The sequence below is a fragment of the Chelon labrosus genome (genome assembly GCF_963514085.1).
Source record: "Chelon labrosus genome assembly, chromosome: 18".
Lineage (NCBI taxonomy): Eukaryota > Metazoa > Chordata > Actinopteri > Mugiliformes > Mugilidae > Chelon > Chelon labrosus.
In genome coordinates, this window is record NC_140351.1 from 8,027,826 (window position 1) to 8,052,039 (window position 24,214).

The window sequence follows — 24,214 nt, forward strand, 5'->3', positions numbered from 1 at the left end:
GGTTGCAGCTTGCTAGTGTCAAAACTATAATGTCTGCAAATTTTGGGTTAGGATTGCCTACTTCTGCAATACCTCAACAAGTCCCGTACCTTTGTGTTTGGCTGTTTCAGCTTAGTTTACCTAGTCTGGAACAATTTTTCCAATTATTAATTTCACATTGCATCAATGCACAGTAAGTGTCACTAAACATATGACCTGAAATGAGACTAAACATAGTGGCTGACCCTTCACAATAAAAGCGTTCAAAATGTTCTGAATGAAACAGATCTGTCTTCCCTTCTTTTCCCGTCCTTTGAGAAAAACTTTGCCACAACTCTCTAATACCACAATAGTGACAATAATAAAATCTTCTTAGATGTGCAGCACTAGCTTTACTCAAGCCACCCAGTGAAATCTCTTGGTCATGATGTATCTGCAGGCTGTCTACTGCGATAACACGATCAAAGCAGCTTTAAAGTATAAGTTGTTTATGTTGGAAACTACTGATTCAGCGTTTCCCCCGCGGATTGGATCGTATGAATTTTTATTCAGCACTGAGGCTGTACATATTCCCGCAACAACAGCAACCAAAACATCCCATCTCATCGCAGGGGATGAAGCTTCCCTATAGGTATGGCATCTCACCAGATGGCTTAGGGTTTGCATCAGCAAACAGTCAGTTCATCATTAAAGCTTTAGAGTTATGTCTTGAGGTTTGTCTCCGCCACTTTCATCAAATGAAAGCAAATAACAAAGAAATACATTGTTACAACGGATTATGGTTTAAATTAATAATTTGTTTTAAATTCACAGAATAAATTCAAGAAACACTTGATTTGTTTTTATCTTATTAATAACAGTGACACTCAAAAAACTAAAATAGTTTCAGAGAGTAAGAAAGACTGAAGAGTGGAAGAAATATGAATTTTCCTTAATTTACAGCCTCTTGCATGAGTTGATGACTGGCGCATGCGCAACGCAGCTCCCAGCCAGCTTACTGTCAGAAGTAGCACGTCTCTTTTACTGTGAAATACACACTGCTCGTCCCGATTTTTGTTTTGTTTTTTGCATTTAAATAACACCTTAATCGACAACATATTGATTCGCATCTGTCAGAAATACTAATACTTTGTTCCGATGAATAAATCGCTTTGTTTAAGCACAACTCCTCCCCCCCCTGACGCTTATTTTCCCAGCATGCCGTGCAGCCGAGGAACTGCATTAAAAGCTGGAACAAAGATCGCACTATTAATAGTAATAGAAATGTTATATCGTCGTGTTTGTTGTGAATGTGTTTAGGTAATCCAAATGTGATTCTGAAAAAGCCTGTTGTAAAAAGTAGCACCCTATTTTAAACAGCACTCTCCAGCCAGCCCTATAAATACCTCGAATGTGAAGCGATTCTCTCGGCTGGTCCGATGGTGGTGAGATTTCAATTGATTGCTACAGTGAGTTAACGAACCTCTACGTTTCTTCTCTCCCCTCCCTCACCACCGGCTTCGACTAGCCTTTTGTTTATTTATTTAGCCTTAAAATAACTGACTTAAAGTGTGGTTTTGTTTGTTTCACAACATATTCTCCTATATGAACCTTTTCTAAACCTCCAACACTTCATAGCACACCTCCTTTCTATCTCTGAAACATTACAGCAAAACAGAATAAAAAGAATTCAAACCATGTCTCGTATAATTTAACTTACTGATAAAGGCTCTGTTGTATTCTGTTAATTAATCCCTTACTTTAACAAAATAAATCCCTTAGTCAAAACAGACATAAAATACAACTAATAACATGAATTTCTTATCTTCTACGATGATGTTTTTCTCAGTCTAAACTAAATCTACTAAGTGCTAATCAAATCTTAGTACTTTTAATTTCTGTATTTAACGTATTCAAGGGAGTTTAAGCTAAACAATAAGAAAATACTTTATTACCCAATGGACTAAGCATCTAGACTTGTGCCCTTGAAGATGTAAGCAGAGGAGTGAAATGTGAAATTCAAAAAGTGAACATGAAATAATAACGCATAAATAAAAAAGTGAAACCTATTTATTATTGGATAGTAACCTCACTTAAATTCAAATCAATGTCATTTAATGATCGTCACAACCCCAACCCTTGACAGAGATGCCTGTGGTGTTTTTAAGTAGGAAGGTTCAGATTTTATTTTTAAGTTTTACGAAGAGAAAACAAACCAAGAGGCAGGGAACAAAATGGTTCTGGAGCAGAAGAGACTGAAATCAGCTTTTTTTCCCCCCAAAGTGATGGAAAACCAAACATGTGGAGAAAAACAGGAAGTGTCTGTGATCTAAACCTCAACATAGGGAAGGTATCGCCTCTTTCCTGGCTCACTGGTCTTACCTGATGATGACAGCAGGTGGAGTCATTCCTGCACTAAAACAACAACCTCTAACACACTGCAGAGCCAACCAAAGCTTTGATCGGGTCTTAGTCTGGACATGACTGTCACCACGTTTAAATTCTACTGAGTGTTTTATTTGTTGAAAAGTAGAGGACCAACAGAAAAGTCTGTAGGAAGCAGATTTAAAGACCTGGAAAGAATAGTAATCCAAAGAAAGAATTAAAAAAAAAAATGGGACAGACTTTCACATTCATCTGTCAGCTTACTTCTGCACATCTTGGAAAATATGACTGAACATTTACCTTGGTCTTTGAATAATAATAATAAAAATGTGTCTATGTTTGGTAGCCCCTCACCTTGATCACAAATGTAGGGCTGAAACGATTCGTCGAGTTACTCGATTAACTCGATTACAAAAATTGCTCGAGGCAAAAACTCTGCCTCGAAGCCTCGTTAAATTCCTATGACGCGCACTATACGCGCAGGGATATGATTGTTCCACATGGACCGTTGTTTTGGAAGCACCTATGCAAGCACACCACCAGCGCGATACATTTTGAATTTAGTTGGCGCGATGGCGGAGAGTAAAGATGCCCATAAACGGCAAAAAATGTCTAAAGTTTGGGATCATTACATTCTAAAAAAGGAAGAGAACAAAGTGCAGATACTGCAAAGTAGACCTGGCGTACCACAGCAGGACAAGCTCAATGATCCAGCATCTGAACAGAAAACATCCACATGCTGTTTCACCAAGCGTCGCTGAAACAAGGTAACGTAACCTAAACCTGTAATTAATTAATGTTCGCTGATTTTAATCGCATACTGTATGTAGCGATGTCATGATGCGGTTTGACTAGATATGATGTTTAGCTTCAGGGGCGGAGTGGCAATCGGGACGACCGGGCCAGCCGAAGGATTTACGCAGCGGATCACAAATTGAGCGGCCGCGAGGCGAACGCGACCGGCCTGAGCTTATTAGAATCATTGACGTTACTAAATTCTCCGCGAATAGCGGCCAAATACTCCCATATACTCCCCTATCATCACAAATTGAGCGGCCGCGAGGCGAACGCGACCGGCCTGAGCTTATCAGAATCATGGACGTTAAATTCTCTGCACCCTCATCTCTCTCACTCTTCCTGACGCACAGCACGCGTTCACAAACAAACACACAGGTTGCTAGGTTACCATAGCAAATAGGCTCACCCCAGAAATTATGTATTATTTGTTAGTAGCCTAATGGTAAATGCTGCAGGTGTAGAAATCTACATAAAACGGATATTTACTTTGATGTCAGGGCTAGATTACAGCATGAAACTTGTTGTGCATATTAATAAATTAAATTGCTTTTTGGTTTTACAGTAAGTTCGCTTAACTGTATTGTTATGTAATTGTTGGCACTGGCACTTTTAATGGGTAAATTGCAATACATGGGCTTAGTTTTGGAGCCAAATGTTGGAGTTGGAGTTCTCTGTTTTTTTGAGAAATAAAAGGCAAATGCTTGATCATTTTACAGCCACATAATTTTCGTTATGCATCATTTGTTTTGGTTGTTTAAAAACGTAAAAAAAATATCCGATTAATCGATTAATCGATCGATAAAGTGCTAGATTAATCGATTACAAAAAGAATCGATAGCTGCAGCCCTACACAAATGTACACATCAATACTTTGGATTATTTTGGTGACCACAAAGTTTTCCAGGTGACAGTACGAGCAGAAGTATAACAGCAACAGTTAAATAATTGGTCAAATGAGCCCATATCATGAGGAAGGTTATGAAGTTTATTAGAAATAACAACCGGAATCATACAAAAGCAGCCATGTATGTTTAAATGACTGTTTTAACACTCTGAATCTATATCACCACACATTCCTGCCCCAAACACTACTGACTACTGTTTTCATAAACAAACATATGCGGATGTAAAAGCTCTGCGTGTTTTCTGTGTCCATCTTCTTTCACAACAATCCCAGTTTGTACTCCACCATCAGATGTGGCTCGCCCATCATTTCACTCTGGCCTGGATCTGCAAAGTGACGGGAAGCAAACACAGCGCAGCGGTTAGGATTCACGTTAAACACATGTGTCAGCGGTCGTGTTAAGGCGGAAGGGCGAGGTTCTCACCGCTGAGGATGTCCTCAAAGCCGATGGACTCGTCGCTGCCCCGCAGTGTGTCCAGAGCCAAGTGTGAGCTCGGTAAGAATGGGAGACGCTGGATCTGGAAGGAGAAAACACCAGAGATTAGGGTTAAGTAGAAAAATGTATAAATGCAGAGCAAGCGTTGACAGATTTGAAAAGGGAGAGGGCAGAGGGGATGTGTGATGCAGTCACCTGTCTAGCTGCCCTGTACTCCATCTGCAGTTTGAGGGGCGCATGGAGACCCTGGATGTTTCTGAGTGTGGAGAAATTCATCTTGTCCTGGTTCAGCTGGAACTGGAAATCACACAAACACACAAAACAATCAGCAGCGCACCAACAAAGACTACAATCCTCACCGACCATTGTTATTTATTCCTCCTAATTAAGGATGTCAACAACATCAAAAATACGTAGATTTGCGTAGAATATGTTGGCGGCTTCCTGCGCAAAAAATAACCCCAAAAAAATTCATTAAACAGAGCCAGAGCATGTTGCTCTCTTACTGAAAATAATACCACGCACCACTGTAGCACAGGCACTAAGCATGCGCATCTCCAGAGAAGAGACTAAACAATGAGTCAGTATTTGAACTATTAGTGATTTTCTTTTTTCTTATCGGTGGTTGGTGTTCACTGCTGCTTCTTCATGTGTAGTTTTTCAGACAAGAACTCAACAAAAGCTCCATAGAGCGGATCCTAACCGCTAGCATGGCGACACTGCTTTCCAGCAAGTTATAAGCAGTTTGCACGTGTATAAAACTAAACAACGATAAACACATCGACCGTTAACATTATGCTCAAAGGGTCTGAGCAGTCTCTTGCTGATAACTAATACAGTGGTGGTGCTGCTGGTGGTGGTCAGCACTGTGTGAACGCATCATTTTGCTTGTGGTGTTAATAGTATGGACAAGTGTTAATCTGTTTGAATAGCCAGTTGGTGATGTTCAAGTTAACCTATTAGGTCCCAGGTGGGTGGGACCGAGAGAGAAAGAAAGTCACCGCAAAAACTTAAGTTAGTGTGATTCAGCTACGGGCCTGCCTGCACGGCTTAGTGTATTTGTTTGCTGGAGAGACTTTTAGTAAGAGTAGTGAACAGAACACAACATCCAGAACTAAACAGCAGACAGCTATAAAATTGTACTATAAAGAAATTCCAGGTTGTCCATAAAGTGTTTTGTAAAAGGACAGCTAATTAAATGTAGACATTTACATAATGTACTTGTTCTTCTTTGCACCCCTGGTCTACAGGATAACACGGCTCCGTTTCCCGTTACATTCAGCTCAACCAAACTTAACGCTATAAATGCTGAATAAAGATGGACTATAGGCATCTATCCTTGTTACTTTGAAATGGGTTCTTCATTCATAGTCGTAGTGTTAAAACATGTCATAATTTACATAATTATTCAGATTTAACTTACATTTTTTTCTGACAGCTCCAGTGGGTGGCTGGGAAGGAGCTCATTCTTTACACTAGTGAAGCTGTAGCAGAAGGAAAAACAAAAAAAGTAGGTTATAATAAACATACTGAACGTTTAATATGCTCCTTTTGGTGGAGACAGAGGTAACAACACTTAACAACTTAGATGGAACCTGTACAGCACAACAATGTGTGTATAAAATGGCATTTTTGATTATTTATGAACAACGTACGAGTAAATATTCATGTTTTAAACACATACTCGTTTATTGGTTATATGTTTTAAATGTAGTTGTCACAGATATATGTTATATATTGATATTTTATGTGTGATCGGACTCATTTAGTGTCTCACCCGCTACGCAGAGAGTCCTGTACTCCGTAAGATCCCTGCGGCGAGAAGCCAGCCACAGGTACACTGTCCTTCAGCTGAGAGCGGAGTCCTCGGGTATTCTGTAATAAGCAAACACGAAACACACACAGCATTTATATACAAGAACAATTCGCTAATATAAATTGTATTCGAATTTATCTAACCACGTCTCCACAGCTCGGCTAACCTAAGCGCTAACTAGCATTAGCTCGAGTGACTAATCAAATTCACAGCTACTGAATTTTAGAGCTGTTAAGGCACATGCCGGGATGCGGACAATTTAGAGTAGTATACACATAAATAAATAAAACATTAAAATGGTGGTAAAAGAGGTTAACGCAAAAATAAATTACGATTTCTGACATATAAACGCCACCATACCATTTTGATTCCGTTTCTCCCACTTTCCTTTCGATACACTTGAATATCCGTTTGCGTCGCGTTTTCATGACGACACATCCGGTGACTTAGCAAGCCGCTACCAATGGCCGCTACTTACTGTTTCTTGTAAGCTGGGCAGACAAATGTATGCTAATATTATCATGCAACATGTGTGTAATCAGCGTAATGTCAAATACTTTTACGATAAACGCCACATTATTCTTGTAATACAACATCTTCAGAACAGGCTGGTGCAATAGTTATCGTCAAAAATGGAGGCTAACGACAGTTATGTATCAGGGGGTATAGCTCAGTGGTAGAGCATTTGACTGCAGATCAAGAGGTCCCCGGTTCAAATCCGGGTGCCCCCTCTTTTCCCCCCACAACAAATAGCAGCAGACCACCTTCACAACAATTAATAAATTCTAATTGTGTCGTTCTATTGTACTCATGACAATATTAAACGTGGCAACTAATGTGCATTATAATATCCAGTGTAATATTTTGAAGATAAACTTTATTTAGAATTCACATTTACGAGAATGAGTGAACAAAAGAGTGAAACACATACAGAAGATCAGACAGTATCACATCAGACCAGTTTTATTGAGTTTTAATCTTTACACATACTTCCAACATTCAAAGCTGGGCGTCACAGCGCAATGCACATGACTTGAGGCATGATGACATAATATCTGATAACATCTGATAGCATGAGGTGGCTACACGTTACATTATTGAAGGGGAGAATTACTATTCTGTGACCAAATAACATGATTGTTAGACTACTTGATTCTGGCGTGGAATAATTTTATATGAGAACATGAACTGGACTAGAGGCACCTCAGTCTTCCTTTTTGCCTCCTACTTGTTCAGACATTCGGCGCCCCATGGCAGAGGGAGCAGCTCCTCCATTGTCATCATCGTGTAGGATTCATCCACCTTGGTCATGAAGACGGGCATATCGCCAAACTGAGCAAAGAGAGAGGTTTCAGAGATGAGAAAAATAGCGCTCTCGGGTGTGGACTCTTACATGAGGGTAGCTCATTTCAACTGCATTACCTCCTTTATGACCTGTCGGCAGGCACCACAAGGAGGGATGACCCGGTCCTCCAGGTCGCTGCAGAGAGACACTTTTTAATAAATAGATCATTTAGGCCTGAACAAAAACAAGAAAACACAAATACCTGGAAATGGCTATAGCCTTAAATTTCTTGTATCCCTCAGACACAGCCTTGTTTATGGCGGCCCTCTCTGCACACAGACCCAGGTAGAAGCAGGCGTTTTCAACGTTGCAGCCTGGCAAGAAGAGAAACATGACTTTGTGATTGTTTTCACCCTCAAAAATGCCACTAGAAGTACCATTTCAGATTTAAAATGACACCTGTGAAGATCTTTCCATCTTCCGTGAGCAGTGCTGAGCCCACTCTGAGCTGGCTGTAGGGGCAGTAAGAGAACTCTTTGGCCTTGTGGGACTCTTGAATAAGAGATGCGATCCAGTCGTCTCCATTGTTTGTTTTCACGGTGGCCATTTCAGCTGCGTTTTCTCGGTGCTTCAGGGTTTTGTTTGTGTTTTTCAGGAAGAAAATGGCAAAAGGTAAGTGGAGTTATCAGCCACATTGTGGTATATTTTCTATACACATTAGTTTAAGAAGAATCAAATTAAACTCACCTGATAATATGTTAGGAGTGAAGTCAGTTTAAGTTTAGCCTCACGCCGAGATTCTTCTTCTGCAAGAAGCTCTCTCTCTCGAAAAAACTCTCCAGGCACACATAAATCTACTCTTAAACTTGCTCTTTCATACCCTCTTTGTTTTTCTTTCTTTCCTCAGCTCATGCAAAAACCCTAAAAATTACCATACATCTGTCTGGCATATTTGGATAACAGCTATGCAAAGGGATTCAAATTTCACCAGAAACCTAATCTGTAAAAAAACATTTGTCAGTTTAAGGCTAAAATTAGTTTGATGCTCGGGTCTCTGACGTTAATCTTAAACACTGACAGTAAGGTATAATAACAGAGCACACTCAACCATAATCATAATGTTCATAGAAACACCTTGAATATGTGATGCAGCAAAATAAGTTTCTGTATGAAGTAACTATGAAAACACGCCTGCCCAATTCCCACATTTATTTTCTCACCAAAACCTGTTTAAATATTTACTCTACATGCATGATTGCATCCATTGAACTTGTGTTAATCGTATTTTTTATATGTATATATTCAGCCAGGAGCTAAGCACAACATTAAAATGACATCCTGAATTTTCTTATATTCAGAAACGTGACTGAATGATGTGGCTGCAGACCAGAAGTCTCCAGTTCTGAGCAGTCTGATCTGGTTTGCTGCAAAAATTCAATAATAGGTTTGATAATTTTGGGTCACTGAAGTTCATCTCCCTCAAACACTCATCCTAATGACTTATAATACAGAGCGGACTATCTCACATGATAAGAAAATTACATTTTGTCATCATTTAAAAAGCTATCATTACTGCAACAATAGCAGCTTGATTGCACGCACAATAAGTTTCAAGGTCTTTGGAATCGAGTTATCGTGTTATCAAACTTTGTGTGTCATCCTCAAGTCACAGGCTGCACGATTTAAGCACAAATTATTTTATTCTAAGCCGTTTTCATAAGCCGACTCATGTGGATATTTAATGGGTGGGTGTGAAGAAACATCTGTAAGAGGAAGAGGAGGACATGGGGAAAAAAGGGGGAAGAGAAGGGACAAAGTGACAGAGGGGTAAGAAAGAAATACAGAATAAAGTTAGAGCAGTATACTATACACCCTGAGAAAATAAAGGACTTCTGTAAAAGTGGAATATTTTTACCTCTGCTCAGTTCAGATGAGTGACTGCAGCCCAGTTGTCTCCACCCATGCATATACCTGCACAGACAAACGTTTAAAAGCTGTCTGTTCAACAGAAAACACACAAGTGCCACAGACTAGCTGACACAAGAGAAAATGATCTCACTCTTCAAAGTTGAGAGCGTTGGTCCAGGCCAGGAGCTCGTCCACCTCCGATTCACATATTTCATCGTCTCCTTTTCGTTTGATGGTGTCCATCACTTCCTGCGCTGAAATCTCCACCAGGTTCTCCATGTGTCTGTGCTCTGGATGAGCCTGGAGACGACCCTGCCTGTACCTGTGTGTAAAGCAGAGGGGACAGATGAGGAGAAACATTTCCTCTTACTTACTTCTATTACTGAATAGGTCTCTTTAGTGCTTAGTTTAGCATTAAGATCAGGGACAACTAGTCTGGCTCTGTCCTAATGTCACAGGTTTTGCTTTGCCATTTAGAACAGTTGGCCAATGCAGAAAAATGTAGCTGAAACTGATTAAAATGATTAAGTTTACTAACTTCATAAGTCAGTGCAAGTTATTTTTTTTAATCGATGTAAAGAGAGTAAATTTATAAATCAAAATTAAAATATTTTATGTTTTCATACTACCTAAAAGTGGTGAGATGTGTAATTTCTGGCTGTGTAAGGATAATAATTAATACACATACACCTTCCTTTTGCACCTACTCCAACTCACATCAGCCTCAGCCATTCAATTTTCCTTCTTTTCCTCCACTTGTCTACGTCTTGCTTCCGCTGCACCCGGGAGTAATGAAAGTCAATCTTTTTGTTAGTGCCGATCTCGGCGGGCTCGCCCATGCGATCCGCCTATCGGAGAGAAGAAGCACATAAGCACAGGCTCTATGTGGCAAATCTTTATTTATTTTTCACTTATTTACTGCTTTTGTACTGATCCTGTGCGCTGCTCTCCTGTCTCCTGTTCATCATATGCTTTTATTGGGTAACAGATTAAATGGCTTTGGCTTGCAAAGCACTTTCATGCTGGTTGGAGCTGCTTACCAATTTTATTTCATCGCCGTTATAAGCATTCCTGAAAAGTCCTGATCAATTAAGAGCCAAAATTAAAAAATTATCTTTGTTTTTTTTACCTTGCTACAGAACAGCCTCCAGCTGTTGTTGTCTATACGCTGGTACCAACCCGATCGGTCCTCCTGAATCGGACCCCGTGCACTGATGGTCTGCTGGGCCATAGGCTTCTTAACGCCTGTCTTGGTGTAGTCCCTCGGGCTGTTTGCACATACATCTGTGATAGGCCGATGGGTGAAGATCTTGTAATAGATATTGGGAGGAAACGTGATCTGAATCCAAAGGTAATAAGGTAGATGTTAGTAGGTATATGTGCAACATCATTCACAGTGATGAGTGATTTCCCTTCTCGGCTCTTACCCCTCCAAGTCGAAATCTGATAAACACCCCAGCTGCAGCATCCAGCAACTCTGCCTGCCATGGGTGAGCCAGATTAAATTTTTGCTTTATTAGCAGTTTTTAATTTTTATGGAGGTCATCGTTTCTGTTACCTCTCGAGGATTGACAGTTTTGAGGACTGTCTGCGGATCCTGCTGGTTGCAATGCCCAATCAGCTCTTTGAAATACTCGAAGACCACTCTGAACTGTAACACGGGAAGGAAAATGACAGTTACTATGTGTTGCCGCCTGTGTACTTTAATTTGCACATTATAAAAACAGTCTGTGTTCCCACGACAGCAGCAGCAGCAGCAGCAGCACCCACCACGTATCTCCTCCAGGCCCTCTGAATTATTCTGGCTGCTACTTGCTGTAGCATCTCTTGCTCGGGCTCTTGGGGCTCCTCGTCCTGTAAGCTTTACAAGAAATGAGGAGAGTGATGCACTGAGACGTTCTTTTTAAATTTTGCAATATGTTTAGTCATTCAGTTAAGCTTGTCTTGCAGTGATTCTAATAAGGCTGATAAAGTGGTGAGAGATAGTTTCATTTACTATAATACTTTACTACCCTCTTGAGTCATTAAAGATAAAAATGTCCACTTCCAAAAAACAACTTAATTAACATTTTTTTCTGCTTTTCTTTCTGCCGAAATCTCTTAAATCACTTCAGCACTTTAAAAAACTACCAAACATTCAATCATTTTGAGGATTTTGACCCTTTAAATGCCAGTTCAATTACTTAAAGTTACTGTTATTTTCCATAAAACTAATGTTGTGGGGGCCGGGGCATTTTGGATGTGACCAAGATTAGCTGCAATATCAGTTTTACTGTAGCATCACATTTAAAATTTACTACCCTCTTGAGTCATTAATATAAAACAAGGCAGCCTTGAGATCTGTTTCCTATATTGTCAAATGATAATTTACGCTGCATAACAAGAAATTATAATAGTTTATTGTAATCGTAACTCTTAACACTTCAATTTATTCGCAACCTCTTACCTCTGTATATTGTGAATACTTGTGCAACATTGTTTCTTTTACTTTAAATGCATCTTACTTTATTTTTTATATATATATTTTTGTATTACTTTTATTCTATTGCATTTGCTCTGTCAACTAGCAACTGTCACTTTAGGGGAGCAACAGCAGCAAAACAATTTCCTTGAAGGATTAATAAAGTATTTTGATTCTGATATGAAATAAAAAAGCTGGTCATATAATTATTATGTCATTCAAACTCGTAAGTTTGCATTTTTTTTTTTTTTGGATTTAGCTAAGTTTCTTAACACATAACAAGGCTTTAAATATTGGAAAGCTAATGTTAGCTAGCTAAACAAAACACAGGTTAAACGCAGCAATTAGCCTCAATTCATAGTTTTAAGTGGCTGTAACAGCTTAAACTCACTGTGAAAACGTTAATATGATCCATACAGCTCAAATTAGCCCCCTAACAAGAAAATAATATATACATTACCTCATGACTTCCCTCTGAGTAGTTGACAGCAAGTAGCATAAATGATAGCAGGAGCTGACAACTATTTCAGTAGGTTACTAGGCAACGTGGCGTGTCAAAGTAGCTAACGCAAAACAACGTCTTCCGGAAGTACTTTCAAAGTAAAGTTAAACATTTGAGCGTGGCATACAAGTTAATTAAAAATGGTTTTACATTCACAGGCATGAAAATAATATAAGAACTTTTTTTCGTGACAGTAAAGCAAAGGCTTGTTTTTACATTCAACCCAACACTGTAATTTCAGCGTGTAGCTTTATTTTGAAGGCAACTGATATCCGGTTGACCACTTAATAGTCTTGCCACCATTGACTACTTGCAACACATTTCAGTAAATATGTTTTAGATATTTTTATTGTTTAAAAATTATGAAGAAACACATATGGAATCATACAGTGAACAAAAAAGTGTTAAACTAATGTTATGTTTTATATAAGAAGTGACAACTTTGCGCTTGTGACAGCTTTGCAGTCATCCTCTCTATCACCATCATTTGTATGGTTTTCCAAAAGTCTTGAAGAAGTTCCCACAGGTGTTTGAGTACTTGTTGGCTGCTTTGCCTACAATCTGTGGTCCAACTCATCCCAAACCATCACACTTGGGTTTAGGTTTGGTGATTGTGGAGACCAGGTCAACTGAGGCAGCACACAAACAAAAAAACGTGTTTCTTTCTTATGTGTTTGTGTTGCGGCTACAACAGTGAGAGGAAAAACCTACAATTGTGCCAAATGACCATTAGATGGCGCTATTTAACAAGTAATTCTGCCTTCCCTTTAGTCTACCACTCATCACTCACCCATCATTTCAGATATCACCTTTTGCAGCGGTTAACCCATTAAACCTTATACCATGTGTCTAAAATTTCATGACTTACATTATGAAGATATTTGTCCATTGTTAAAACAGATTTATTTCCGCACAACATGAGTAATACACTCACACACCAAATCCGAAAGGTACTTTGCAAACCTAAAATGAGTAATGTACGTTCCTTTCAACCTCCCAACTCGAACATCCAGGTCAGACAGCGAGGCCCTCTGTGCTCTCAATCTACCCACTCAATTAGTCTGTCATGTAGAGTCATCACCTCGCTCTGTGTGATCTCTCTGTGGTAATAGGGAACTGCACTGAATCCCACCTGCTGATTTAGTAGTTGAAGTGTCTTTGCGTGTGTGTGTGTAATGAATGTCTCAGAGAGGCTTAACACATCAAACATCACAGATAACCCAGGCAAGAGTCCTGTTTGTGCTCCAAACAAACTGTGCTCAAAGTTCAGGACCAGAGCAGTCGCTAATTTAAATTGCTAACTAAAAAGATGTGCATTATGCAAATGTCCACAGAATGTATTTCCTCGTCACAGCCTGTGGGCATGTAACAAAATCCAATTTTCATTTATTCATTGGAGTTTTACTTTTATTTCTGTCAATCTATTTTCTCCAGGAGTGAAGCTCTACCTTTCTGACAAGCAGTCCTTGGACAAGGTCAGGTATTTGTATCAGCCAGGCTGGATTTATGTTTGCATGCTCAAGATATATGACTTTTGGACATTCCTCCAACAAAATTTGGATCACTGAATGTTTACTGTGATTTAGACATTGGCATGACCTTGAGATGTGTCTGAAGATTGTGTTGCAAAGTCAGAAGACGCGAACTTACTCTGTTAACCACATTACACTGCATTTCTGACTGCATGATACTTATCAGTTTTCTAAAACGATTGTGGAATTAGAGTTTTCGACTTTGGTTTACTGCTGATACATCCTAATTTGTTGACAGTTTATTATTTTAATCGGTTTGGAGCTGAGATCCCAAGAGCAATAACAAGCCAGATTACAAATATGTAGTACTGAAGGAAACAAAAAACACAAGGTTGTCAGTCACAGGGCCCCGATAGAGGAACTGAGCAAGCTTTTATTATTTATTATATCTAAGCAGGTTTAGGTAAAATGTCCTCTCTAGATCTGTTATTTTTCTTGTAATTTTTTTTACCTTTTTTGACCATTTCATCAAAAGTTTAGAAGAAACTGTCTCCACATAAGTGATTTCCTTATTCCCCAATTTTGTGGGGTCCCACAAGGTTCGATTCTTGGTCCCCTTTTCTTATTTATGTACAGTACATGTTACCCAAATTGTGTATGCTTTGTATGTATTTCTTTTGGTACACGGACGATAGACAACTACTTGTATAGGTCCTGGTAAACCTGGGTCAAGTAATGGCTGTTCAAAAGGCTCCTGCAGTAGAATGAGTCACCAGGCAAAACTTTCAGAGAGCATAGCTGATACCAAACACTCTTCACATGTTACCAAGGCTCTTGACACGTTTGAAGAGAAGCAACATCAAAGTAATCCTTGCCGTCCTTCAGTATTACTTGTTTAATGCTTAGGCTGTATTATATGTAGTGCTTTCATTCCTTTGGTAAGTGTGTTTTCAAAAGGGTCTCCGAAAATAAAGTTGTTATTATTTTTCTTATGTCGACCCCGACCTGCCTCTGTCACATCTGCTGATGAGAAGACAAGAGAACACTCCCTGTCCTTGAATGTAAGATGCAAGGACAACACATACATATTCATTGTATTACTACCATGAGTGTTCCCAAGTGAATATTAACCCTGAATTTTAGGTGTGTCCAATTTAGGCATCCTGTGTGTTATTGAATAGTTTCCCTCCCTCTCACTCCTCATCAGCATACTGTAGCTGCGATGTTTCCCCTTTTTCGCTACAGACGAGTATTTCAGTAAAAGTGTTGTCACAGGGCCCAGGATGGACAACAACAATGGAAATACTTGTCTTTCCTCACCGCCATCCATCACATTCCCTTAAGAGTGGAGCGAGAGAGAGGTGAATACTTTCCTGCCAAGCGGCAGTATCAATTACAAAATGTTGATTCCTATTGGCACAATGTGTTTAGATAATAAACCCCAAGATGCACCTATTCATGCTGAATGCATTCATAAATCCATCCATTCATACTGAATGGGCGGCTTACAGTATAGCACACACATACATGGTAGCCTGAAGCCTATATAAGCAAGTATACTGTATATACATAACATTTCAATTACAGTAATTTAAAATGGTTGGAAATAGGTTTCAGATATAGGAACATATGGGACGGGACAGACAGGCATTCATCCATATGATAAATGCACTTCAACTTTAGCTTATTGCTATAGCGATGAAACGAATGAATAACAAAAGTAGAAAGTCTGAGGTGTTTTATTAGGATACTGAGTTAGTGGTTAAAATAGCATCACTTTTATCTAGAGTGAGATAGTCAATGCACAAAGAAGTCGATCATTATTGCCAAAAACAAACCAGTGATACCCAAATATGTGCAACAAGATGCATAGACAGAGCAGCCAGCTGGCTTCAGGCTTGTCAGGTCCATAATCAAAGTATGAATACTTTGGAGGGCTGTGACTCAGTGTAGATTGTCAGGAGTTCATCGGTAAAGATGTTGAGAAGTTTTGAATCATTGTATTTTATTGAACTTGCATACAGATAGATAGGTATAAGGAGACATGCGCCCACTCACAGGCTTACATGTACAAACACACCCACACCCATAGACTCATATATCTGTGAACTTCACAGTTGCGCAGTTATATACATTATGTACTGTGTGCATGAGGGTCAATTTACATTTGATTAAACTGTCCCTGGGGCGGCACAGTGGCGAGGTGGTTAGCACTAATGCCTCAGTGAGAAGGTCCCGGGTTCGAATCCATGGGCCGACTGGGCCTTTCTGTGTGGAGTTTGCATGTTCTCCCTGTGTCTGCGTGGGTTCTCTCCGGGTACTCCGGCTTCCTTATTGTCTTAGATGTTAAAGACTGGTGTGTCTTTTAAAAGGAAATAATGAAGCGTTTGTACCGTCGGGTAATCATCAGTTAAAACATTCTTGTCTGAATCGTGTTTTCAACCCAAGGCCGTATTAATGTTTTTTTTTTTTACAATTATACAATGATTCTTATATACAACAGCTCAGACTGAACATGCAGTATAAGGAAGGGCTCACTCATAAAGAGGTACAACACAAAGGCAGGAAGGTCGGTCATGATGGAGATCATGCTGAGTGATTTATTTTTATTGATTCAGTCAACCCACCAAGACCTGTCTGCAATAATATGGGTGGTAGAAAAATTGCTTCTGTATTGCGAGTTGAACACACTTCATCATCTCCGACCAACATGGAACTAGCTAGGCTCATGCTGCAGTCTGCAAGATATTTGTCTTGATTACGTCGTTAATATTGAATCTCTATATAATGGAGACGGGGGCCAGTATTTGTGCTAGTGATGTGTAGATAGGAATATACACCAATTAACCATAACATTATGGCCGCCTTCCTAATATTGTGTAGGTCTCCCCTGTGCCTCCAAAACAGTTGTGAGAATGGACATGGGCCTTCTGAGGGTGTCCTGTGGTGTCCGGCAACAGAATGTTGTTAGTGGGGGGCCTTTGGGTCCTACGGGTTGAGGGGAGGGGCCTCTGTGGATCATCTCACAGATACTTGATCAGTTTGGGATCTAGTGAATTTGGAGGCCAGGTCAACACCTTGTGCTGTTCTTCATGTTTTAACCAAAAAGTTTGGCTAGGAACTCTTCTAGTGAAGCTGACAAAAAATAGATGTGACGTGGACGTACTGACCTCTAAAACATAGCAGCTTCGGAGAACGCACTTTGTCAGAGCACTGCAGCAGGAACACACTTAAATCAATAAGTGTGACAATAGACATTGCTCCTTCCAATACAAGTAATAACAGACATACAGGATATACAGCACAACAGATCTGTGGCCTCTGTGACTTTGTCCTTTTTCTTCCCTCTTCTCTTCTGATTCATATTTTATCTTGTTTTCTCTTCATCTTTCCTTTTCCTCTCAGATATGACTTTCTGTCCTTGCATGTCTTTACTCACCCATCTTCCTCATCATCTGAAAGTCACAGCCCTGCGTGGGCGTCTATGGTTCGAGGCACGGAGATATTCCATCTCTTCGCTCTCCTCTTTATTTTTTGCCTCGCGCCTCATATCAGGTTAAACAGAACGATGAGCTGAATACTAATATGCCTGTAACAGATTACCTTACTTTACCTCTGTAACTCATTTCAAAGAATATGAAACAATCAGCTCTGTTTAGAGCCTGTCAATCTTTACCCACCGTATCTAGACTTCCTCCATCTGTTTGTTTGTTCTCTGCCTGTTATCTTTCTTCCTTGCTTGTTATCCAACTTACCGTCTGTCTGCCTATTTCCCCTCCTCTCTGTTTCTCGCCAAACCACCTGGTGACCCTGTCATTTTGAGTTTTATCCCAGCTGTGTTTCCATTTGCTGGAGGGGAAAATGCGCTACTCAACAAAGCGCTAAGATACTTGAGATCGGTGTTTGTCATCGTCTCTAAATCACATGCAGAACGAGTGGTTAAGTCTGCCTAAAACCATTGAAGATAACATGAATTTAAGTGTTAAAGAAGCTTGAACTGGCATTTATCCTCTTCTTGCTGTCTTAATTTCTAATTTAACATCAGATTAATTATTGGCATTTTTTGGGATAGCTGCAATATTGACAGGCATGTTTTCCATATGTAGGATCCCAAACGTAACTTTGACAACAAGTCCGCTATGACAGCCCTATGCACTTTAATTTAAAATGCTGGTTACTTTTTCATAATACACCTGTGGTCGCAAGTGAAAATATATATTTGTTTCCACATCTTCATTATTCTGGAGTCTAAATTTATTTGATTGTCAGCTTAGGCTCAGGTTACCTAGCAAGTTAGCTAGCATTCTTTGCTGGAGCTAGCTGTTCGTTTTCTGTGTGAGTGGGCCTATATGTGAGTTCATTGCCTTCAAATGAGGCTTGTGGTTACGACATGAAATGCTTGTCATTAGTGAGATAACATTAGCCGTGAGTTGTGAGAACACCACTGCTAGGCTACTGTCTAGAGGCCACCGAGGCTAACACTTAAGCAAGCTAATCATTGGGTAGCCTGCTGTATGATAAGTCATAATGAAAGGACAAGGGTTTTGGGAATATCACCAGTTTTCATATTATGATTTTGCAAAGAAAGTCCATTGTGACTTAATCATATTACGTTATAGTCATACTCATCATTCACTTTTGCCATTTCCTGCAAATGTCTAGCTTGGAAGCTGTTCATCCCACACAACACTTAGTGGTTGAATTTCAGCTTCCCTGGTCAGACTTCATGCCAGGCCAATGAAATATTTTGTGCTGGCATTATGTGGTGGTGGTGGACAGAGGAGGAACAACAAAGCAGTCACACATGTCATCTGAGCGTTGTTTAGTTGGTTCTGCTAACGACAAAATGGCTGCCGTCGGGGGAGAGAGATGTTTAGATTCCAGTATTGCATCAAACAGTTAACAGCGATTACAGCATTTATTAGGTTTAGGTTTTTGTTTTTATTTACTCTGGTGTGCAGAAAGACAGCTCTCTCATCCTTCACTACACACCCACAACATTTTTAGTACCCACAGATTCACTAGAGAGACAAATAAAAGTCAGTTGATGTTTTTCTTAATTATGGCATTTGGTTGTGAATCTTGAATAGGCAGCAGAAAACTTTCACTGATCCTCTTAAAGAACCTCCACCATGCCTCTCCTCTGCTAGTCTCCACTACTACCACAAAGAAACATGAAGCTAATTCCTCAGATCAAGGTGCAGAAACATTTATACAATACCGTCTCAGAGTTCTGCATACCTAAGATGTTGAGTCTAAGTTAAACATAATAATTCACATGTCATTTATTAACAGCCAGCCCATATTAGGAGCCAAAATCTCCAGAGTCATGCTCTGTCAACCGCTGAGACAGTTTTAAATGACCAGAGACTTTTTTTCTGCAAGCGGCATGTTTTTATATTCTTCAGGTGATGCAGAACATCTGGCAAATAGTGCTGCATGACAGGCTATACTAGATGTATGTGGCCCTGAAAACCTTCTGTCTGTAGTGTTCCCTGGACACTTGCCCATGCAGACAGTTAAAAAGCTTTTTATGTGATTGTGGGTAAAGCTAATAACATAGTTTAACATTTCTCAAAAGTACATAAGCATCAGACAGCTTGATCTTGCTCTGAATATTAAGGCATAAACAATAACACAATATAAATTATAGAATCGTTAACACGTTTAAGAGAAATGAATCTGACATGGAAGAACAACCCGTTCCATTTGTCCGGATTCAGAGTCTGCAGTTGCTTAATCTGTGGAGAAGACAATAGCTTAGATTTGAGCTGTTTGCTGTCGCTTATAATGAAAAACTGCATGGCTGACGGCCAGCTTTGTCTTGATTAAAATGTCCACACATTTGGCGAGCATCTACCTCCTCCAAGCCATCCAGAGACCAAAAGGTTTGGTGTCCCTGCAATGGTGCCCATTTTTTGTGGCGAACTCCTTGGAGGTTTCTAAAAGGACTGAGCATAAATTTGAAATAAATAGATGTAACCAGATGTCTAACTTTTGACATGTTTTGCATTGACAACCCTCCGTAGTTTGGACTGGGGACATACACTTAACGTATAAAAACTGAAATCTCATCTCTGTCTTGCCATGACATGTTTCTATGTAGCTTGTATTGTTTTCTCTTTGTGGTGTCTGTCACGACTGTGCAGGATGCAGTCACACAACTTTACAGGTGTATAGCTGAGACCAAAATGAAGGATGAGCTTGAAGACGGTCTGTTTAATAAGTACTGAGTGAAGGCATCGTAATTAAAAACACATATCCTAAATATATTACAGTCACCAGCCACGATAGCGTAGCTGGTTTTGTTTTCCGTCACTTATCGTAGCAAGAACTACCACAAATGCGAAGACAGACAATTTAATTTGGTTGACACGATGAGTTGTTTAAATAATTTAATAGCTTGACAACACCTTTTATTAGTGATGTTAATTTCATCAGTAGATGAGGTGAGTGCCACAGACATAATGACTTCAGTTGAGCTTTATCAATAGGAATTATCTTCTAATGTTCAAGCTGACTGTAATTCCTGATCACAAGCATAATAATTGTTTTATGCAAATAGGGATTGAGGAGTAGTGTTAAGCAAAACCTCCAGTGGTAATTTACAACATTTCACAAAGATAGATGAAAGATGCCAACTGGTGGAACAGAAGATATTCTGTCTTTTGTTCCCTCTTACTTCCCACAGCAGGAAGAGAGAGTCAAACATTGACTGTTGTCTTTAAATGTCTATTCAGTTTGTATATAAATGTAATCACTGGCTGAGGAGATGGTATTCATGCAGTGTGGGTCTTCACATTCACATCAGAGGTGTATGTAATCAGGACAAGAATTTCTTTTGAATTGTACACTTGAATACTGACAAGACTGCACAACCCCCTCCACCACGAACCACAAGAAGCCTGTGTGCAACTGCATCCTTTTTTAGTGCCGTTACTATAATTCGTTTAAGCAGGAGCCTGGCAGGATTTCAAGGCTTCATTAGGCAAAGCCTTCCTGTCTTCCATTACAGTGTAATTGAATGTAAACAAATATCTGCCAGTAAACAAAGTAGACCCTTAGCGTCTCCGTTACAACTTCCTTAAATGATTACTGACAATTCATTATGTTTCGAGACTGGCTTAACATATGGTTTTTATGTTAAATGAATGTGGGCAGTGAAGGGTAACGTCTTGAATATTACATTCTGCATGGATTTAATGCCCAGTGAAAATATGAAGCTACATACAAAGGGGACTTATCCCTTAATGCATGTGGCCTTCAGTCATATTTTCCCTGCACATACATGTACATGGTTTCAGCAGGATTAGAATTTAGTGTGTTTAACAGGATGTGTGGAATAAATACAATTATTGGTTTGCTATGCTGGCTTTGCACAGTGTTTAGTATGGCTTGCACCAAACAGAGAAAGCATTCGTCCTTGGAAACAACCAATAAATGAGCAGAAATTGGATAAGAATAGCTGATGCTGTGGGCAGGCGCTTTCAGTGGAAGTGGCATGCTGAGTACTTATTTATTAAACCTGGGTGTCTCATTTACGGTGAAGAAAAGTTGTGCTGATTCTGTGGGATGGGTGGAAATTGTTTCCTTCAAGGCCAGCATGATAGAAAGCAATTTCTAGCTCAAGGATGGGTAGTAATAATAGGATGAATTTTCTTTTCTCTCAGTGAGGAGATCCGAACATCATAGAATGTTGAACAACACTCTCAAGGCTGGAACGATTTATTTATTATTTGTTTGAGCTTGCACTCGAGTTCTGGAAATGTTTGACAGAAACCTGGATCATGCAGGTTGAACACAATTTTCACTAAAACACTGTTTTGTCAAAACTGATTTGCAGCATCCTCAACTATGAAACGGCAGGAGTGCAGCTTTAATTAGTACATTTATCAAATGCCCTGCAGGACTCCTAAACTACACTGTGCTTGTATCAACAACAAATGCAACGGGGAAGCTTTGCTCAGTTTTCAACAAATTTGTGTTTGCAAATTAATTGGGACATTTGGGGAAGGTGAGGACATTTTGGCCTCACTTTGAGACAAACCATAAAAGAAGTGTTTGAGGGACTTAGTTTTCAGAATCAGAATACTTTATTAATCCTTCAAGGAAATTGTTTTGTTGCTGTGGTTTATGGTTCAGGTTAGAATCAGGTTTAGATGATGGTGGGATTTAGGCATTTAGTTGTAGTGATTAAGGTTTAGACTACAGGGTCTGAGAATGCATTATTCCGATAGGGCCTGAGAATGCATTATTCCGATAGGGTCCTCACAATGATAGCAGTACAGACTTATATGTGTGTGTATGTGTGTGTGTGCGCACATAGAACAGGTGCTTCCTCCTTTTGCAACTTTTCCCCACTGACCTTTCCTCTTAAGAAAATAACTGCACATGCACTGATATCAATAGCACACACAGACGTTCAGATTGTGTCCAGATATTTTTTTATTTTTCTATTATTATTTTTAGCAATTTGACTCACGGCTCCCTCCATTGTTTAAGGATTATCACTCTTGCTCAGAGCTGTTTAATAAGCCCAAAGAAGCAGAAATAGACCCAGTCAGTGTTGTTGTTATTCCTGGGTCTTTTATTTTGGGATATTTTAACATGGCCTTAACTGGGACAATAAACATTGTGTTCTTCCCCTCTGTGACCATTTCAAACTTTGAATGGAGACGCTGATTGTACAGCCCTTTCCCACTGTGGTAATTGGCAAATCAGTGCGATGAGGAACATAAACAGGCTTCTCAGGGTGTTCAGGAAAAACAAGAACGATAGATTTGCAGGTGCAATCAGAAAAAGACACATGGTAACCTTTGAATGCTTCTTCTAACCACACACAAATAAAATACCATGAGAAGTTAGCGAGGACGTTCTTGATTATAAGATCATGCTTTGCATAAATACTATTAATTATCAGATTCTGGGGTATTAACTTGACAAATCTGCTGTCTGTCTATAGATTTTTAAAGTGCAGTATCAGTGTTGGTAGAGGCCTCAGCTAAAGTTCAGAGATAGCGCAAGACTCTTATCGCTCAGCCATCACTCTTGACACAGATAACTGTAGGAGTTTCCACAGGATGAGTGACTCCGTGCAGGCACGTGTGGGACAGGCCCGTTGATTGATTTCCAGTCTGTCCAGAACTTCCCAGAAACCTCCTCCAGCCAACACACGGACGTCTGCTCTTGTTATAGATCAAGGCAGGAAGACAAGTCTGAGGCTGTAGGACGGTAATATTAGTGGAAACAGGAACACAACTTTGTGAAGCTCCAGGTGCTGCTGGCACTTTAATGGTTTTACCGTCTGTAGCTTGATTAACTTTACTGCTAACAAAGTTCACAGACTGAGACATATCCTCTATATGAAGGAAGAGGAAACTTTGTAAGAGGCAGTAAGTAATTTATGACGTCTATAGGACCAGAAGGAGCTACAAAGAACTGCAGCTCGCTCATAAAAGCTAATGAAAGGAATGATAGACATCTTTAACTTGCACTAAAATGTTTAAAGTGATAATGCCGGGGAAAACTCAGAGGTGCACAAAGAAAATAGAGTAATAATGGCAGTAACATTTTAATGTTTTTAAAACTGGAACTTATTCTGGATTTATACTTTAGATACTATAGACCTAAATGCAGGAACCCTTTTTATGTCTCCACACAGTAAAGCTGATAGTAGGTGTATACTCTCCATGTTATTTGTCTTCTGCATGATTGGTCATCGATGTTCTTTGGTAAATAAATGACAAATAGAACCAGTTCTTTAATGTTTTTCCCTGACAGAGTATGGGCACCTGACTAACCCGTCTTCGGTAGTGCAGGTAGATCGCGTGCCATTCCAGGAAAAGTTAGTCTATCATCTGCCCTCATCAGTGCATTAGACACTTGGTTGACATACAATACAATGACAAATTGGTGGGAGGCCAGATCTCCCAAAGGATGCACAGTCAAACGCGTAAGCTGCAGCAAAACTCTAGCAAGCTAAGTAGGGAAAGTCTGCTTGAAGCTGGCAACCAGCTGCCACTGTCAGGACCATGCAACCCTGGCAGACTCCATGCAGTGACCGTCAATGTATTGTATTGCATTGATTTTTTTTTCTGTCATAAGACAAAACTTACTGTGTGTATACAGTATACACTGATCAGCCACAACTTTAAAACCACTGACAGCACAAGGTGTTGACTTGGCCTCCAAATTCACTAGATCTCAAACTGATCAAGTTTGAGAAGGCCCATGTCCATTCTCTGATGAGTCACAAGGGAGACCTACACAATATTAGGAAGGTGGTCATA

General features: G+C 39.7%; 3 protein-coding genes across 3 annotated transcripts; all 3 read right to left on the minus strand.

Annotated features, from left to right (window-relative positions):
• Window positions 1-4,080: 4,080 nt before the first annotated feature.
• pomp (proteasome maturation protein) lies at window positions 4,081-6,735 on the minus strand (the record flags this gene model as incomplete). The annotated part of the gene is made up of 6 exons (XM_084565635.1): window positions 4,081-4,371; window positions 4,470-4,563; window positions 4,677-4,778; window positions 5,905-5,965; window positions 6,259-6,356; window positions 6,658-6,735. The coding sequence occupies 6 exons, from the start codon at window positions 6,733-6,735 to the stop codon at window positions 4,304-4,306; spliced, it is 501 nt and encodes a 166-aa protein (XP_084421761.1). The 3' UTR covers window positions 4,081-4,303.
• Window positions 6,736-7,521: 786 nt separating this feature from the next.
• Window positions 7,522-8,189, minus strand: LOC311503711 (cytidine deaminase-like; the record flags this gene model as incomplete). The annotated part of the gene is made up of 4 exons (XM_084566582.1): window positions 7,522-7,629; window positions 7,720-7,777; window positions 7,845-7,956; window positions 8,042-8,189. The coding sequence occupies 4 exons, from the start codon at window positions 8,187-8,189 to the stop codon at window positions 7,522-7,524; spliced, it is 426 nt and encodes a 141-aa protein (XP_084422708.1).
• A 909-nt stretch (window positions 8,190-9,098) lies between these two features.
• On the minus strand, window positions 9,099-12,423 carry cUnh11orf65 (chromosome Un C11orf65 homolog). Its single transcript, XM_084565957.1, has 9 exons — window positions 12,412-12,423; window positions 11,261-11,351; window positions 11,049-11,141; window positions 10,918-10,971; window positions 10,620-10,829; window positions 10,208-10,338; window positions 9,642-9,812; window positions 9,498-9,553; window positions 9,099-9,345 (listed from the first exon to the last, which is right to left on the minus strand). Exons 1-9 carry the CDS (start codon window positions 12,414-12,416, stop codon window positions 9,281-9,283), a joined length of 876 nt encoding a protein of 291 aa, XP_084422083.1. The 5' UTR covers window positions 12,417-12,423; the 3' UTR covers window positions 9,099-9,280.
• Between the last annotated feature and the right edge of the window lie 11,791 nt (window positions 12,424-24,214).

Coding starts and splice junctions, on each gene's coding strand:
- cUnh11orf65 (XM_084565957.1), bottom strand. Junction 10,830..10,917: donor TCAGATTTCGACTTGGAGGG/GTAAGAGCCGAG, acceptor CTTTGGATTCAG/ATCACGTTTCCTCCCAATAT. Junction 9,813..10,207: donor ATTGAATGGCTGAGGCTGAT/GTGAGTTGGAGT, acceptor CTTTACACACAG/GTACAGGCAGGGTCGTCTCC.